General features: G+C 49.8%; 1 protein-coding gene across 1 annotated transcript in view; it reads left to right on the top strand.

Annotated features, from left to right (window-relative positions):
• Window positions 1–16,578, top strand: part of PLA2G4A (phospholipase A2 group IVA) — an 869,302-nt gene that overhangs the window by 586,978 nt on the left and 265,746 nt on the right. Inside the window, exon 12 of the mRNA XM_086956164.1 lies at window positions 3,686–3,781. Within this exon, the coding sequence (XP_086812290.1) occupies window positions 3,686–3,781 (96 nt within the window). The remainder of the gene's footprint in view (window positions 1–3,685; window positions 3,782–16,578) is intronic.

The following is a 16,578-nucleotide window of genomic DNA, read 5'->3' on the forward strand; positions in this document are numbered from 1 at the left end:
TACATCATACACAGAGCATATCTGTCCCCTGACAAAATTAACCGTTATTTTGCACTGGATACCTCCGGCTGCCCGCGCTGTTTGTTACTGAATGCTGACCTTCTGGACATGCTGTGGGCATGTCCCAGGCTGCAGACGTATTGGCAGGACGTGACTACACAGTTACCGAAAGGTATAGGGACAGAACTACGGCACGCATGGGAGACTTGCGTGCTGGGGCTGTTCAAGAGGTCGAAGCAGAACAAGGCTCACGCCAGGTTCTGGGATCTGGGATTGGTAGCCGCCAAACGACTCATAACACGACACTGGAAGGACGCAAATCCACCGCAAACGAAACATTGGCGCGCTTCTTTCAACTACTGGGCAATAGCAGAAGGTACAATACTCCGCAGAGAAGAGACTGCGGGACTGAGAGCCATACCGATTGCGCAGACCTGGGATGACCTCCTACAGGCCTTCGGCAGAGCATGCCAGGAGCAGGGTATAACATAGACATGGGGATCCCCTTGTAATATAGAAGCTTGCAGATGGGGAAGGGCACGCGGTAAAAATATAGTGAGGAGCGCATACACACACACAGGACGCGGAGTCATTGCCTGGCCCTGCCTTCCTCCCCCCCACCCCCTCCCTCCCCACGGGAACGATCGATCTCGCATCTAACCGATGCAGAAATACGACTCCCCGACATCAGACGCACCCCACCACTCACCCACTAAGCCACGCACACCGATCCGCAATTGCGGGACATCTACGACACGCGTACCTGACTACAGGACTCTGATGACCAGAGTCGTAACGCAGCACTCCCTTTCATTTGAGTTAATGTTTGCCCCCTCCCTGATATTCTTTACTTCCTCCCTCTGTTCGGAGGTTGGTTTTACAGACTGTTGCCCCCCAGTTGACAGCGCTGTACTCTCAAGATTCACGGGCACACTTACAGGTACATAACATACGGCAACACATACCACATTACTCCGCTGACGTAAAACAGCAGCCATGATGCGCTCACAGATAGCAACATCACCACACTGAACAAAGAGACCGGTCCACCCAGAGAGGTCTCTTATCAGGGAAACATCACTCCACAATACTGAGTATGAAAACGAGGGGTGCATGGTGGGCAGCGAGCTACAGGTCGCGCCCTGGACATCATGATAAACCGGGTACTCTGGTGAGATGGATGACGCCACATGTAATGATATATAACGAGGAAATGCTACTTGATAACATTGTCAGTTTCTCCCATTGATGCGAACGGCCCAGTTATGTGGCGATTGAAATCTTCAGAATAATTGCTGTTTATGTTTACACCTGTAATGCACATGCTAACCTGATTTATGCTTCCTCATTAAGATATGCCCAAAGTGATGTAACTGTATATTGAGCGATCAATAAAACATATTTAAAAAAAAAAAAAAACATGGTCCCCAGCTTGGTGGCCAGATAATCTTGGCCCTCTCCCTACTCCTGTGGATAAAGTAAGAACCTTGGAGTTATCATAGATGAGAAACTTAGCTTTAAAGCCCAAGTTACCAAGGTCATGTCTTCCTTGTTCTTCACGATCAAAACCATAAGAAAAATTCTCCCATTCATTCCAAAACCTTCCAGAATGCTGGTCGTAATCTCTTTAGTCTTGTCTAAACTTGATTACTGCAATGAGGTATATATCAATGTGCAATCTACTCTCCTCAGAAAGTTACAGACAGTACAAAATGCTGCTGCAAGACTTATTCTGGATATACCTAAATCTCAGTCTGTTAGATCAGCAATTCAGGACCTTCCCTGGCTGCCAGTCGGTCAGCGGGTAAAGTTTAAGGCACTATGCATTGCCCACAAGGCACTTCACGAAGAAGGGCCAAAATTCCTATGTGACCTTTTTAGATGGTATTCCATTAATGAACTGGGGAGGAGGAGTTTCAGTTACAATACCGTCAAGGAATGGAATTCTCTTCCACTATATTTTAGAAAAGTTCCCTCCCTTCTTGAGTTCAGAAAACTCCTGAAGACCTGGCTTTTCTAGAAGCAGTAGTCCATAGTACAGTATGTAGCACTGGAAGCCCCAAGACACCTAAGGGTATACGTGCGCTGTATACATTTAATTAACATAATATAACATGATTACCTGGGTTGTCAATGTAGAATTCACATTCTGACCACTCTGCACTTCTCACTTCTCACTTACTTACTGTAAGGAGTAGAGATTGGGATCCCTTTTGGCCCTGATGAATGCCCCTGACCAGTATTGGCATGTATGTGGGCAGAAACATGTTGGCTTAACGTGGATGGCTGGGTCATTGTACCTGTTTATCACCCCCCTTGTAAGTTTTAGCTGTACAGAAGGTACCTACTATTAAAGGTATAACTTAACAGTTACAGGGCAAGTAATATTTTCCTTTGGCATAAATCATTATATGACACTTTTCCTGACCCAGTATTCCTAGAAGCCTTAGTTACCCTGATGTTTCAGATAAGATTCTGTGAGTCTTCTTTCCCCTTAAGGTAGCTGTGCTTGTACTCTTTGTAAAGTGCAATTGAAAATGTATTTTATTGTAGCTTATTTGCAGATTTGAATTAAGCTTTCTTGTTAGCATAACAATGCTTAAGTCGTCAACACATGCCAATCTTTTTAAAGGATGAGCTTGTGTATCTGAGCTCATACTAGATGGTGACTTCCACATCAACACATTGTCACTGTGAAGAAAATGTGTTAATTCGTGATAACTATTATCAAAGGTAGAACAGAACCTTACATATCCTGCTCAAACATCACCTCATCAGATGCCACAGCTTTTAACGTCCACACATATCAGACCAAGTCACAAAATATCCTAGATAACGTAAACGTGATCTGACTAAACTGGACAAACCTGATATAAACTGAAGGTCTTAATTTGAATCCCTGAGTACCTCTTCTGGTGAACAGTGTATGGTGGAATAGCTGAGACGTTGGACACCAGAAACCATTGTTATCCATGTGAAAATGTGAGTCGATAAATAGTGATAGAAGCTAGAATTGATGGATGGTTGTGACATATTGCATCTAGATTTACACATATACCATTGAGGTGTACCTTTGTGAGCACACCACTCCTAAAATCTGATATACAAGCACAATCAGTCAGTAAGGAATAATCACTTTCCCAGCTCCCTTTTATGTTCAATAGTAACTACTCCGAGGTTATGCCTGCCCAAGTTGGGAAGTCCCTCTGGAGTTTAATTTCACTTGGATGTGAAAGAGTAGCTGACCCTCTATTTATTATTATAAACCTTTACCAATGTAAGGGAACCTTCACACTAAACATGGTTCCAATATTTTAAGTTAACCCAATGGGCAAAAGTTACCTGTATGAGAATTCGGACCACATGGAAATGGTCGCCCTTTAAAAAGTTAGCATGCTACAACAGTGGAATTAAAGTTTTGAACTCTGCAATCTGTATGTTGTTGGTTGTTACACTAGCCTGCATACTTGCTCCTGCCGATGGTATGAAATTCAAATTCAGCCATGAACACATTTTCCAAAAATGGTTTGTTTGAAAATATGACTCCCGTAGTCCGTAAGATGACGTTTGCCCTTCATACTCTGCAGTGTTGTCCATATGACTTTGAGTCCATTAAAATACTGAGAACCTGACTGGTATACAGAACATTTTCCTGAATGTATTTTCTCTCATTTTATTTATTCAGGTGTTTGGGGAAGCGCTTTTTCCATCTTGTTTAACAGAGTACTTGGCGTATCCACGAAGTCCCAGGATACAGGATCTACAATGGAAGAAGAATTAGGTAACTGAATGTACAGTAATAAAAAAAGTGAATACAGGGCTAGTTTTCCCTTGGCCTATGGAGGACGCTGGAGTTTTATGGGATGGTTCGACATCACTTGCATAAATGCATTCTCATTTTCAAACGTGTTTCTGCAAGAACTAACACAGCATTGTGATAATATATCCTGTTTTAAAACAAAACCATGCTCCGGGGGCATTGCTGGGCATGAATCAAAGGCTTCCAGTTACAAAGTTGGCATGTGGTGTTGCCAGTTAAAGGTAATGCAGAGTCGAAAGACGAGGTTGGTAAAGTAGCTAGCAGCATGTATCTGAAAGAAACAGGTTAGTATTAGATTCCTTACCTTAGAATATCCCCAGGCGTCAGTCTGGATCCGGAAACTTTTGCGTAGTAGTACCCCTGCGCGTCGGTAGGCGTCGTCTGCAGGCGTCCCCTGCGGCTCCGCGTCCGTCGTCGGCGACGTGCGCCGTGATGACGTTGCTGGAGTATATAGACGCCGCCTCCGCGCGCTGACGTCAGTTCTTCTTTTTTCCGCGCCAGGTAGCGCAGATCCAAGAAGTGCAGTACTCTGGTCTTTTGACCAAGTTTTTGATCTTTGATCTTTTTTGTCTCTTCTTATGGTGCCGGTAGGATGCCCGGTTTTAAGAACTGTGACGACTGTGACCGTACGATGTCGGTCACGGACCATCACCGACTCTGCCTCCGGTGCCTGGGCCCCGACCACGACGTGGACGCCTGCTTCGATTGCCGGGCCTTGACGAATAAAGCTAGACGGGAGCGGTCCCGCAAGCTGCTCGAGCTCCGGGTGTCGGCCCCGCGTCGAGAGCGGTCCCCGTCCGGCCGGAGGTCAAGGGAGCGATCGAAGAAGCAGTCGCGGAGCCGTCACGAGCGCTCCGGGAGTCGTCACCATTCCTCTGGTTCCTCAGGTAGGAAGCACAAGAAGTCGGGGCGTCGTCATCGTACCCCCGACTCCCCCACCCCCCCGACGCTCGCGCGATGCAGCCGGGGGTTTGGGTGGCCCCACCCCCGCGGCTCCGCGTGAGTCGCCGACGCGGCCTGCTCCATACCCTGCGGTCCCCGGGCAAGTCGCGTCGCCCGAGGAGATAGAGGCGTTCCTCATGGCCATGAGGGCTCTGTCTCCTCCGACGGGTTCTGCGGCGCCTTCGGGCCCTGTGGTCCCGTCCGGGGGCCCTAGCGGTTCGGGTGCTCCTGCCTCGATGCCGTCGGGTGCTCCGGCCCCGGCGCCGCAGGGGCCCTCAGGGTCGACGCTGGCTGGTCAACCGGCCTCTCCTGCGCTGATTCCATCGGGGCAACCCCTGGCGCCGCCCCCGCGCAGCGCCGGTTCTCCGGCACCGGCTCCGGGCGGCGCCGCCCCCATTCCCTCTCCGACTCCGGACGCGGAGTCGGACCGGCGTCGTCCGACGCCGGGCTCGACGCCGATGGGGCCTGTGAACCCCGAGGAGCCGATCTACATTGTTGATTCCGAATATGGTGAAGATGTAGATTACGGAGAGGAGTGGGAGGGGTCTGAGGACCCTCTGACACGTGCGTGTCAGTACGACGTGGACTGGACGGGTGACTTGGGTGACGCCAGTGGTCTGGACGACTCCCCCAACCTTGGCTTTGTCTCGCCTCCTACCGTGGCTTCGGAGGAGGGGGCAGCTTATTCAGTGGTGTTGATGAGGGCTGCCAAGGCCCTAAACCTTGTGCTCCCCGTCGCGGCTGTGAGGACTAACATCCTCACTGAGGTCCTCAAACCGCAGTCATGCCCACAGGAGCCACTGCTGCCGTTCAACGAGGCCTTAACTGACGTTCTTTTGGGCACGTGGTCCAGGCCCGCTTCAGGTTCGCCTGTTGACAGTAACGTGGCCAGACGCCACCGTCCGTGTTCGGACGACCCCAAGTTTCTGTCCACCCATCCCACCCCTGAGAGTCTGGTGATCCAGGCCTCCACTTCCCAAACTGCATTCCCGTCGGCCCCGCCCGACAGAGAATCTAAGAGGTACGACCAGTATGGCAAAAAGGTCTTTTCGTCCCGGAGTCTGGGACTGCGGTCTTGCAACACCCCGTGCCTCTTGGGCCGCTACACCCACTCTCTGTGGGATACGGTCGCGGACCTGCTGCCTGAATGCCCGCCGGAGGTACGGGCTAAGCTCGGCAAGGCTATGATTGAAGGCCGAGACGCAGCAAGATACTCCATCAGGTGTGGTCTTGATACGACCGACTCACTGGGCAGAGCAATGTCCACGACGGTGGCGATTCGTCGCCACGCCTGGCTGAGATCCGTCAACTTCTCGGCAGATGTCCAGAATGCATTGATGGACATGCCGTTTGATGGCAGTCGCCTGTTTGGCGACAAAGCGGACCACGCGCTGGAGCGCTTCAAGGACTCCAGAGTCACGGCCAAGTCCTTGGGTCTCTCGACCCAGCGCCAGCAAACTGGTTCGTTTCGCTCCTTTCGTGGCCAAGGAAGGGGCGGTCCCACACGTGCTGCCAGCCACGCGCCGCAACAGACTTATCAACGCCGTGGTGGCCGTGGAAACCGCCGGGGTGGCGGTCGGGGACAGCGGCGAGGTCAGACCACACCTCCCCCCCGCAGCATCCGCCACTAAATCCTTCTAGTCCGTGCTTTCAGGCCCATGTGACGCCGGTGGGTGGCAGGGTTCGCCATCACCTCTCCCACTGGCACACGATAACATCGGACAGGTGGGTGCTGCAGCTCGTCCGAAGGGGCTACTCCCTCCCCTTCGAGGCCACTCCTCCAGCCATGCCACCGCAGAACCACCGTGTGTCGGGGGACCACTTGACATTTCTGTAGGAGGAAGTTGCGGCCCTCTTGGCCAAGGGGGCCATCGAGCGCGTTCCTGGGCCAGAAGTAGGACGTGGTTGCTATTCCCACTACTTTCTGGTGCCCAAGAAGGACAAAGGGGGCCTACGTCCTATCTTGGATCTAAGGAGCGTCAACGGCTTCCTCCGGAAGGAGAAGTTCAAGATGTTGACTTTGGCTCAGGTCTTGGCTGCTCTCGACCCGCAAGACTGGATGGTAGCGTTGGACTTGCAGGATGCGTATTTTCACATCCCCGTCCTGCCGGCCCACCGGCGTTACCTGCGGTTCACGGTAGGCCACGAGCACTTTCAGTTTATCGTGCTCCCCTTCGGCCTTACCAGCGCCCCACGGGTGTTCACAAAGGTGATGGCGGTGGTTGCAGCCCATCTGCGCAGGTTAGGGGTTTTAGTCTTCCCCTATCTAGACGACTGGTTGTTGAAGGCGGGCTCGCCCCAGACAGACGTCCACCACCTTCCGTTGACGGCAGACCTCCTGCACGAGCTGGGGTTTTCCATCAATGTGCCGAAATCACACCTGTGTCCCTCTCAAAAGCTCCTTTTCATCGGAGCGGTTCTCGACTCTGCGCAGTTTCGGGTTTATCCTCCGGAACGGCGGGTCCAGGATATACAGGCTTTGATTCCCATCTTTCAGCCGTTATCCCGGGTTTCGGTCAGGTTGACGCTGCGGCTGCTGGGACTGATGGCCTCCTGCATCCTTCTGGTGCATCACGCCCGGTGGCGGATGTGGGATCTGCAGTGGGCCCAGCATCAGGGCAACCTGTCCGACCATGTCTTGATCTCAGAGGGCACTGCAGTACAACTGCAGTGGTGGCTTACGGACCGCGATTGGGTCAGAGGCAGATCCCTCTCCCTTCCCCAACCGGAGCACGTTGTTGTGACAGACACGTCCCTCCAGGGCTGGGGAGGCCACCTGGGAGAGGCAGAGATCAGAGGCATCTGGTCTCCGGCAGAGTCCCGGCTCCATATCAACCTGTTGGAGCTCTGGGCGATTCGTTTGGCACTGAAAGCATTCCTCCCCTTTGTCAACGGGAGTGTAGTGCAGGTGTTAACGGACAACACCACCGCCATGTGGTACTGCAACAAGCCGGGCGGGGTGGGGTCGTGGACCCTTTGCCAGGAGGCTCTGCGCCTCTGGCAATGGCTGGAATGTCAGGGCGTGACTCTGACGGTTCAACACCTGGCAGGTTCTCTGAACGCCAGGGCGGACGAACTCAGCCGTCGGTGCTCGATGGATCACGAATGGCGTCTGAACTCGGACGTGGCGCAAGGCCTCTTTCGGCAATGGGGAGAGCCTTGGTTAGATCTATTCGCCACAGAACAGAACGCGCAATGTCATCAGTTCTGCGTGTTGGAGTTTCCAAGACGGCACTCGCACGGCGACGCCTTTCGGCGCGAGTGGAGTTGCGGTCTGTTATACGCCTTTCCGCCTATACCACTTCTGCCCAGAGTGCTGAAGAAGATCAGGCACGACCGGGCCCAAGTCATCCTTGTGGCTCCGGACTGGGCTCGAAGGTACTGGTATCCCGAGCTACTCAGCATGTCAGTCGGTCCCCCGATCCGCCTGCCCCTTCAGGAGGACCTTCTGTCGCAGCAGCAGGGGACGGTCCTCCACCCGAACCTGTCCAGCCTCCACCTCCATGCATGGAGATTGAGCGGCGGCAGTTGAGGCCATTTGACTTGCCTCTTGAAGTCTGTGATGTGATTCTGGCAGCCAGGCGTTCCTCCACGAAATCGGTATACGCCTGTCGGTGGAACAAATTTGTGGCATGGTGCACAGCAAAGGTTGTGGATCCTCTTTCTGCCCCTCTTTCTGAGGTTCTTCTCTTCCTTCTTTCTCTTGCCCAGCAGGTCTCTGCTCTGGGCACTATCAAGGGCTACCTTTCTGCCCTTTCAGCCTTTTTGAGGCTGCCTGATCAACCTTCTTTGTTCAAGTCCCCCATTGTAACAAGATTCTTGAAGGGCATCACACACATGTATCCACCTGTTCCGTTTGTGATGCCTCAGTGGGACTTGAACCTGGTTCTAACCTTCTTGATGTGTGCTCCCTTTGAGCCCCTTCATTCCTGTCCTCTCCATCTCCTGACTTTAAAGACGGCTTTCCTGGTTGCCATCACCTCTGCCAAGAGAGTGAGTGAGCTCCAGGCTCTTTCTGTCAAACCTCCTTTCCTGTCCATTCATCCTGACAAGGTGGTTTTGAGAACTAGACCTTCTTTCCTGCCCAAGGTTGTCTCTGCTTTTCACATCTGGCAGTCCATCACCCTCCCTTCCTTCTTCCCGCCTCCGCATCCTTCAAAGGATGAAGAGCGGCTCCATCGTCTGGACCCAAAACGTGCGCTTTCATTTTATATGGATCGCACACGCCAGTTCCGGGTGGATGACCAACTGTTTGTTGGCTACGTGGGTGCAAAGAAGGGACGGGCGGTACATAAACGGACCATCTCTCGGTGGGTCGTTCTGTGCATCAAAGCGTGCTACTTTTTGGCTCGGAAGGAGCCTCCTGTTGGGCTAAGGGCCCATTCCACTCGGGCCACGGCGGCTACTACTGCCCTGGGCCGGGGAGTCCCTTTGCAGGACATTTGCCAGGCGGCTACGTGGGCCTCGCTGCACACTTTTGCGAGGCACTACTGCCTGGACAGTCAAGTCCGGAGGGATGGCTTCTTTGGCCGTTCGGTCCTCCAGGACTTTCTGGTGTAGGATTGTATTGGTTCGCAGACCCACCACCGGGGTTGGTATTGCTGGGGTATCTATTCTAAGGTAAGGAATCTAATACTAACCTGTTTCTTTCAGAAGTAACAAGTTACTTACCTTCGGTAACGATATATCTGTAAGAAACAGTAGTTAGTATTAGATTCCTTACCGCCCAACCCATCCTCCCCGTTCTGCGAACTGATGCCTAGGGTTAAGGACATCCCTTTCAGGGCCGTAGTTTCAAATGGCACCAGTGTTGGTTCTCACATGCCTCTGCGTGTTCTGGTGCGGAAAAGCTGTGTACAAAGAACTGACGTCAGAGCGCGGAGGCGGTGTCTATATACTCCAGCGATGTCATCACGACGCAGACGACGGACGCGGAGCCGCAGGGGACGCCTGCAGACGACGCCTACCGACGCGCAGGGGTACTGCTACGCAAAAGTTTCCGGATCCAGACTGACGCCTGGGGATATTCTAAGGTAAGGAATCTAATACTAACTACTGTTTCTTACAGATATATCGTTACCGAAGGTAAGTAACTTGTTCATTACATGCATTCGCTGTACATAAGGCATTATCTGTGCACCTCTTCCATCTTGCAAGTTCTGTTTCTGGTATTTAATAGGTTGGCATTCCAGTGTGAAGCTTTTAGTATAGTGCCACCATGCACAGCTTGAAGACATTGCACATTACACACAAGATGGAGGGCAACAATACCAGGGCACAAAAACGCAGTAACAAAATCACAGTGTACGTTTGTCATTTAGTAACATCCTTTGCAGGCAATCTTTTCTTCTTATTGTCCCCACTGGCTTCTCTTTGGCTTCCTCCGTGCTGCTTTTAATTCATTTGTACCTCTTGTGTTCTCCTGCCCCCATCTCTAATTCTCTCGCCATCTCTACTTCTCAACTGGCTCAAATCTTGCCAGTCTCACCTTCACCACCCAGTGTTAGGAACTCATTTCCACATTTGCTTTTGTTGTCCCACCGCTGTCTCTTTGGGTTAGCTTTGAACTTCCACTTTTGTCCTTTGCTTACCTCCACCTCTCCCAGTCTTGATTTAACCACCTTCTCTTAATCCGGACCTTTTCAACTATTGTCTTGTGGTTTCTGTCCCTCTTACACTTTTGTCACCACTTACAGTCCAGGTAAGGTGACTGTCTCAACCAGTAAGTCCCAGGCTGCACTTCCGGATCTGTTTGGAAACATCCAAACTATTGATGACCTGGCCGGAGAAAGGCTTGTTTACATGCTCATGCAGACTGCTAAAAGTTAATTTTGCCATCTCTAACAAAGCATGGACATAAGCCAGTATCACCATGCGGAGGGAAAGGTTACCAGTGGTGAAGATTTTTAGCATCTTACAGGCTATTCGGATTTAACTTAGCGGAGTAGGCTCAACCGCTAACTACCTGGTTAAGTGGTATAATGACGAAACAATTGGGTCTCATGGAACGGTTCTGTCTAATCATGCAATCTGTCTGTGTGCTACTAGTCCCACTACAGGCCACTACCAGACAACCAGAACAGGGTCCAAAAGTGTCACATAAAAGGTAGTGGAGGCTCCTAAATTGTAGACCAAGGATTTAAGATTTCTATCAAAATGTTAGATTTGGCCTCACTAGTGGGCAAGGTAAACTCTAACTTTTACGTTGCTTTTTGAACTACTGAAGTATACAAAGAAACTTCTTCTGAAGGAGACAGAGTTGTAAGGCATGTACCCTTCAGGAGATGTATACAGACCACTTGCGGTTTATAAATCTAGGAAATGGCCAGCATCTGGTTTGTAAGAGTGGAAGAGATTGTCAACCTCTTTAGTCATCATCTCCTGTATGACTGTAATCTTAATTCAAGGGATGTACAAACCACAATTAAATCAGGTTTGCAGGGTGATAGAATATTTTATGTAGATTTCATTATTTAAATTCACCCTTATTACAAGATAATTTGCAACAAAAGGCTGCCAACAATATGAAAATCAGAGTGAATTGTGGTCAAGTGACAAGGTGTGATCGGACACAGTGAGTGCGTGATATATACAAGGTGGTTAAAATATATAGAAGTTCATAGAAGACCAGGGTAAACACCAATACAATGACCCTGCTGCTCTAATCACTTTCAATGTTTTGCGAGCCTGCCTTGAACTCAACCAGGATATCGTCAACGTTTCAACCCTATACACGCCATATTAAAGCATAGGGTTGGTCTTCATCAGGACTGGAGTGAGGGAGTGGAAGCCTAGCAATAACAGGAGGCAAGCCTGGTTAGCCACAGGTCAGGGTGAGATGGTCCATCTGATAAATTTGAGGCAGATCTTGGGTTGAGTCAAAAATTGATTTGAAATTATCCGGGTGAGAATCTGAAAGAACGCCTTTGGAAGTTTGAAGCGAGTCCCAGATTCAGAGCACACGGGCATTAGAGACTCCTGCCACGTTACCGCTGCAAGTCGACTTGATGCGGTAACGTGGCAGGAGTCTAACCAGGTGTAGCGAGCCCAGAAGAAAGGTCGTTGAGAAGGCGCGTTTAGTTGAACTGGTATTTTATTAAATGGGGTCTTTATATTGCTTTATCAACCAGTCTGTCAACAAGACAAAATAAATCAATATAACTGGAGAGTTATCGGCACTCTTCCTGAGGATTCTACAGCTCCCAGGGTCTTCCTTCTAACGTCTTGGTCTTCCTCCTCTCAAAGACCCAGGTGGTATGACTCCGGGATTCCCAGAAAGAAAAAAAATGAAACTAGGGCAAGGGTCAGTGGACTTGTGAATAAGCAATACGAAGGGAAGGTGGTGAGGGAGCACCCCAAAATATAACCAGTGACTTCACGGCCGAAAGTGGGGAGTGAGCATGTCGGGTTGGGAATGCTTTACACTATGTAGAGATTTGAGTAGCGGTAACGACTCAAGCGTCTGGTCTTTCCCGCCTCCCGACCCAGCCCCAAAAGCGCTCAAGTACCTGGGATAGCCACGCTCCTCCGGGAGCGTGGCTCAGCGAACCGCCTCCTCAGTGGCCTCCTGGCTTTCTCTTCCGGTCCGTCTCTTCCTCCGCAAGCTCCCGGCTCGATGGTCTTCTTGGGCGTACTGGGGACCCCTCCTGGTCTTCGGTCCTCGCTGTTCCGCTGTTTTCACCCTCCTCGCAATCACCGGAGAACACCCTCTCTGGATTCCTGTTGTTTCCTTTTCTTATTGGAACATAGGTGATGACGTCCTCATCAGGGGCGGAGTCGGCTATCAGCGTGTCCCAGTTAGGACCCTCTTCGGTTTCGTTGAGCTCCAGCTGTGACGGCGAGAACCATTTATCCTGTTGATGAAAAAACAGAGGAGCAGTGACCTCACAAGCCTCCCACCAGTCCTTTTCCTGTTTGATCGCCACCCCGGGTATGTCTGCCCTGTTACACCAGGCTTGCCTCCGGTTATTGCTAGGCTGATACTCACTGTGTCACCGATCACACCTTTGCCTGCTCTAGATACTAAAGCCAGTTTATGGACTAAAATTCTTCAGAAAGATTTGGCTTCATCTGAGTCACTACTACAGTTGACAAGGTTCTTACAGACACTGTCAAAGCCCCTTGGTCTACACCAATCACAGCCCCTGCGGGCAGCTAGTCTGTGGCCAGACAGCTCAAGCCAGCACATGGAGACCCTGGCTTTCTGATGAAACACCTAACACCTGAAAGCCTTGTGGTGCAGGCATCCCGAGTACACTCCATCTGCATGATTTTCCTTCGACTGCCCTCCTTCCCCTTTCTTTTCACTCTATGAATGCTGTGTGTCTTCTGGCCAGGTACACCCATGCATTATGTTAGACGGCCAGCGAGATTGTGACGGAAGTTCCAGAGAACCTAAGGAACTCACATGTCCAAACAATCTCCAAGATGCACAAAATGCAGCAACATGTGTTGCAGGCAGAACAAAACAACACTCTGCATAGCCATGCTGTTGACGCTGTCTTACCTTTCCTTCTCTGCCTCATATTATCATATGCCAGGACAAATTTTGGCAGATGACGGCTCAGTCTTAATGTAGAAGGTCAACTCCTGCAGTCCAAAGGCGCTATCGGGTGACTGACAGACTCTGAGCAGTGCAAAGGATGCTACTCTTGCTACTTCCTCAAATTAAAGGACGGAGGCCTCGGGTCTATATACTGAACCTTTGGCCATTTAACTACAAAGAAAAATGTCAGTGGGCTGCACACCAGAGTTTCCTCTCCAGCTGTCCAGATCTATCAAGAAACAGCTCAGGACTTCATTTGATGGCACACAAGTGCTAATCTGACATTTGGCAGGCCACTCCCCTTTCCCTACCCAGTGTCACAGCTGTAATATATGCATTGTTACTCAGTTCAGGCAGCCCTCTGGGGAAGGTGGAAATCAGGGGTTTGTGGTGTTTAGCTAAAAACCAGCTCCACATCAAACTTTTGGAGCTTTGGATGATTCTCCTGGCCCATAAAACCTTCCTACCAACCATGAAGAAAGGCTGGTAAAGATCCTAACTGCATACACAACTGCTTTGTTGTTCTGTAACAAACTGGGTGGGGTGGAGGCCTAGATGATGTGCCAGCAGCCTGTTTGTCTCTGGGGGTGGCGGACCAGCAGAGGATCTTTTAGCTAGCAAACTGCCTAGTGAGATTCCCGAATATCAGAGCATTGGAAGTGAGAAGATGTTTGCTGATGGACCGCGATTGGTGTCTCTTTCCTGAGATGGCACAAGGCTTTGTTTGCCACCATAGAGTATGTGCGGTGTCGGTGCTTCTTCACACAGTAAATTAAACATAAGGAAATGCACCAAACAGAACACATTTAGTCTGCTGTAATTCCTTTAAATACTTCCTTTATTTCAAAATCGATAATCGTTCATAAAAACAGCCAACGCGTTGAGTTCCCCAAAAACACAAGCTTTTGGAACTTTATCAGCCTTCCTTCAGTAATGCCATTGATGGCATTACTGAAGGAAGGCTCGGCCGCTTATCAAAGTGGCAAACTTTACCAGTTGGAGAACATCTCCTCCACAAGGAATACCTCGTTTCCAAGCATATTTGCATTCCGCTATAAAAGGTGGCATACTTTGACAATTTTGAGTACCTCTCCACTACAAGAAATACCTCAATTCACAACCTTACAGCAAATTTGCATTCTGCCACGAAAGCCCTGATGAAGTTCCAAAAGCTTGTGTATTTGGGGAACGAAACGCATTGTCTGTTTTTATGAATGATTATCGATTTTGAAATAAAGGATGAAATTAATGAAATAACAACAGACTAAAAATATTCTGTTTGGTGCACCTCCTTATGTTTAATTTGCTTTGGGAATATGTAACCAGCGGCACCAAAAGCTGACAGGTAATGGAGTATTGTGCACGATAATTTTAATACGGCAGCAGGTTCCTGCTATTATGTTCTTGGCCTTCTGCGTAGGATTTTTCCTCTTTTACCCTCCTCTACAAAAAAAACACTCATGCAGGCCCTAATATTGAGTAGGCTTGACTATTGAAATGGCCTCCTGTTTTCGGCCAACGAAAGTGCCATTAATAAACTCTAGGTAGTGCAGAATACTGCTGCCCGACTCACCAACAATGCCCCATCTAGAACACTCTCTGGACCCCTACTCAATCAACTTCACTGGCTCCCCATAAAGAAAAGGGAAAAGTTCAAAATAGGTTGCATTACTCACAAATCTCGTAATGGCAGGGGCCCTATGTATCTCACCAAGAAGCTCTCCTCCTATATCCCGTCACAAACTCTCAGGTCTAGCACAGAACAATTGCTCACCATTCCCAGAATCAAAAAGGCTTGCAGTGGTGGCAAAGCATTTTCTTATCTTGCCCCCCGATTCTGGAATAGCCTGCCGCCTCAGTTACGCTCAGGAAACAATCTGATTCAATTTAGAAAGATGTTAAAAACTCACCTCTTCTAAATTTCTTCCCTCCTGTTCTGATGTTCCTCCGTCCCCAGCGCCGAGATACCCTCCTGGGTGATTCAGCGCTATACAAACCAATAAATATCAAATATCAAATATATCAATATCAGCAGGGATATAGTGAGGTGCTAACCAATATGTTTTTCACCTTGTATTGTCTTCAGTTTATGCTTCTTCACACAGTAGTTTACTCAAGAAAGGTTATTGTGGGATATAATCAGTCTGTGATAGATGCCAACGGAACAATTTGTGGATAGAATGCTGAATAATGTCAAACACTCACCTCCAGAGAGATCTGGGCTTAAATCCATTGTTATTTTTCTCAGCACTCTATTCAAGTTTGAATCCAGTCATATGCAAAGCGGTCTCGATTCTGCTCCCCATGGAAAGAGTCAAGCCCGAACTGCCAGGCCAGGTCCTTCTTGGACCCGAAAAAAGCACCCTAGGACCAATTTCCAGGTATCACCCTCATCAGCTAGGATAGCATGAATCCAGTGGCATAGATTTCACGAGACTCCTATCTGGGGATACCTGTCCCACTCTGGGTGACAAATGCACAAAGAGCAATTGATGACAGAATGCTGAACAACGTCACGCACTCAACCCTAGTCAGAGATGTGAGCCTAAATCCATGCTTTTTTGATCGCCATTCCAGTTTGGACCCAGCCATATGGAAATCAGTCTTGACCCTTTTTCCCATGGGAACAGCCAGCTGCAACTCCTAGGCCAGGTCTTCCCTGGAGTTAAAACAACCATCCTAGGACTTGTTCCAAAGATGGCTGCCGAAGCTGGAGCTGCTTAATGCAAGCTCCTGGGCTTGGGATCCCAATTTTTGGTATATCCCTGCTTATCCCTCGCCATCCTCCTTCCCAAGTGGCATCATCTCCCTAAAGAGGATACGGGAAACATAGGATTGGCACTGGCTCTACTTACAGCTGATCCTGATATTCTTTCCTCGATGCTTTGATTCCGTGGAGAAACTTGTCCTGCCTCACTGTCGTGGCATGGAGCTGTCTGCTGACCTGTAGAGATCACTAGTAGGCCGGCGGTATTTACCCTGTGCTGCTTTCTGACCTCTGCTATGCATCTGTTGGCTTCTGCTGTTTGGCACTTCTGAGCGAGCTGATCGGCCTGCTTCTGGCGTGGAGCTAGCTGCGGACCCGTGGGGAGCAATGGTTCTTGGGCGGTCGTTCCTCTGTGCGGTCTTTTGGGGCAGATCCATTGGCTCTTACCCTGTTGCTCACGCGAAGTTGATCTACCAGCTTCCACACCGCCGTTGGAAGTGCCAGAGTCTCCATAACGCATGGGGAAGCGCTCTGCCTTCCTGGGATGTCCTTGTGTCCTGGAAT

This window comes from Lissotriton vulgaris, chromosome 1_1, assembly GCF_964263255.1.
Source record: "Lissotriton vulgaris chromosome 1_1, aLisVul1.2, whole genome shotgun sequence".
Lineage (NCBI taxonomy): Eukaryota > Metazoa > Chordata > Amphibia > Caudata > Salamandridae > Lissotriton > Lissotriton vulgaris.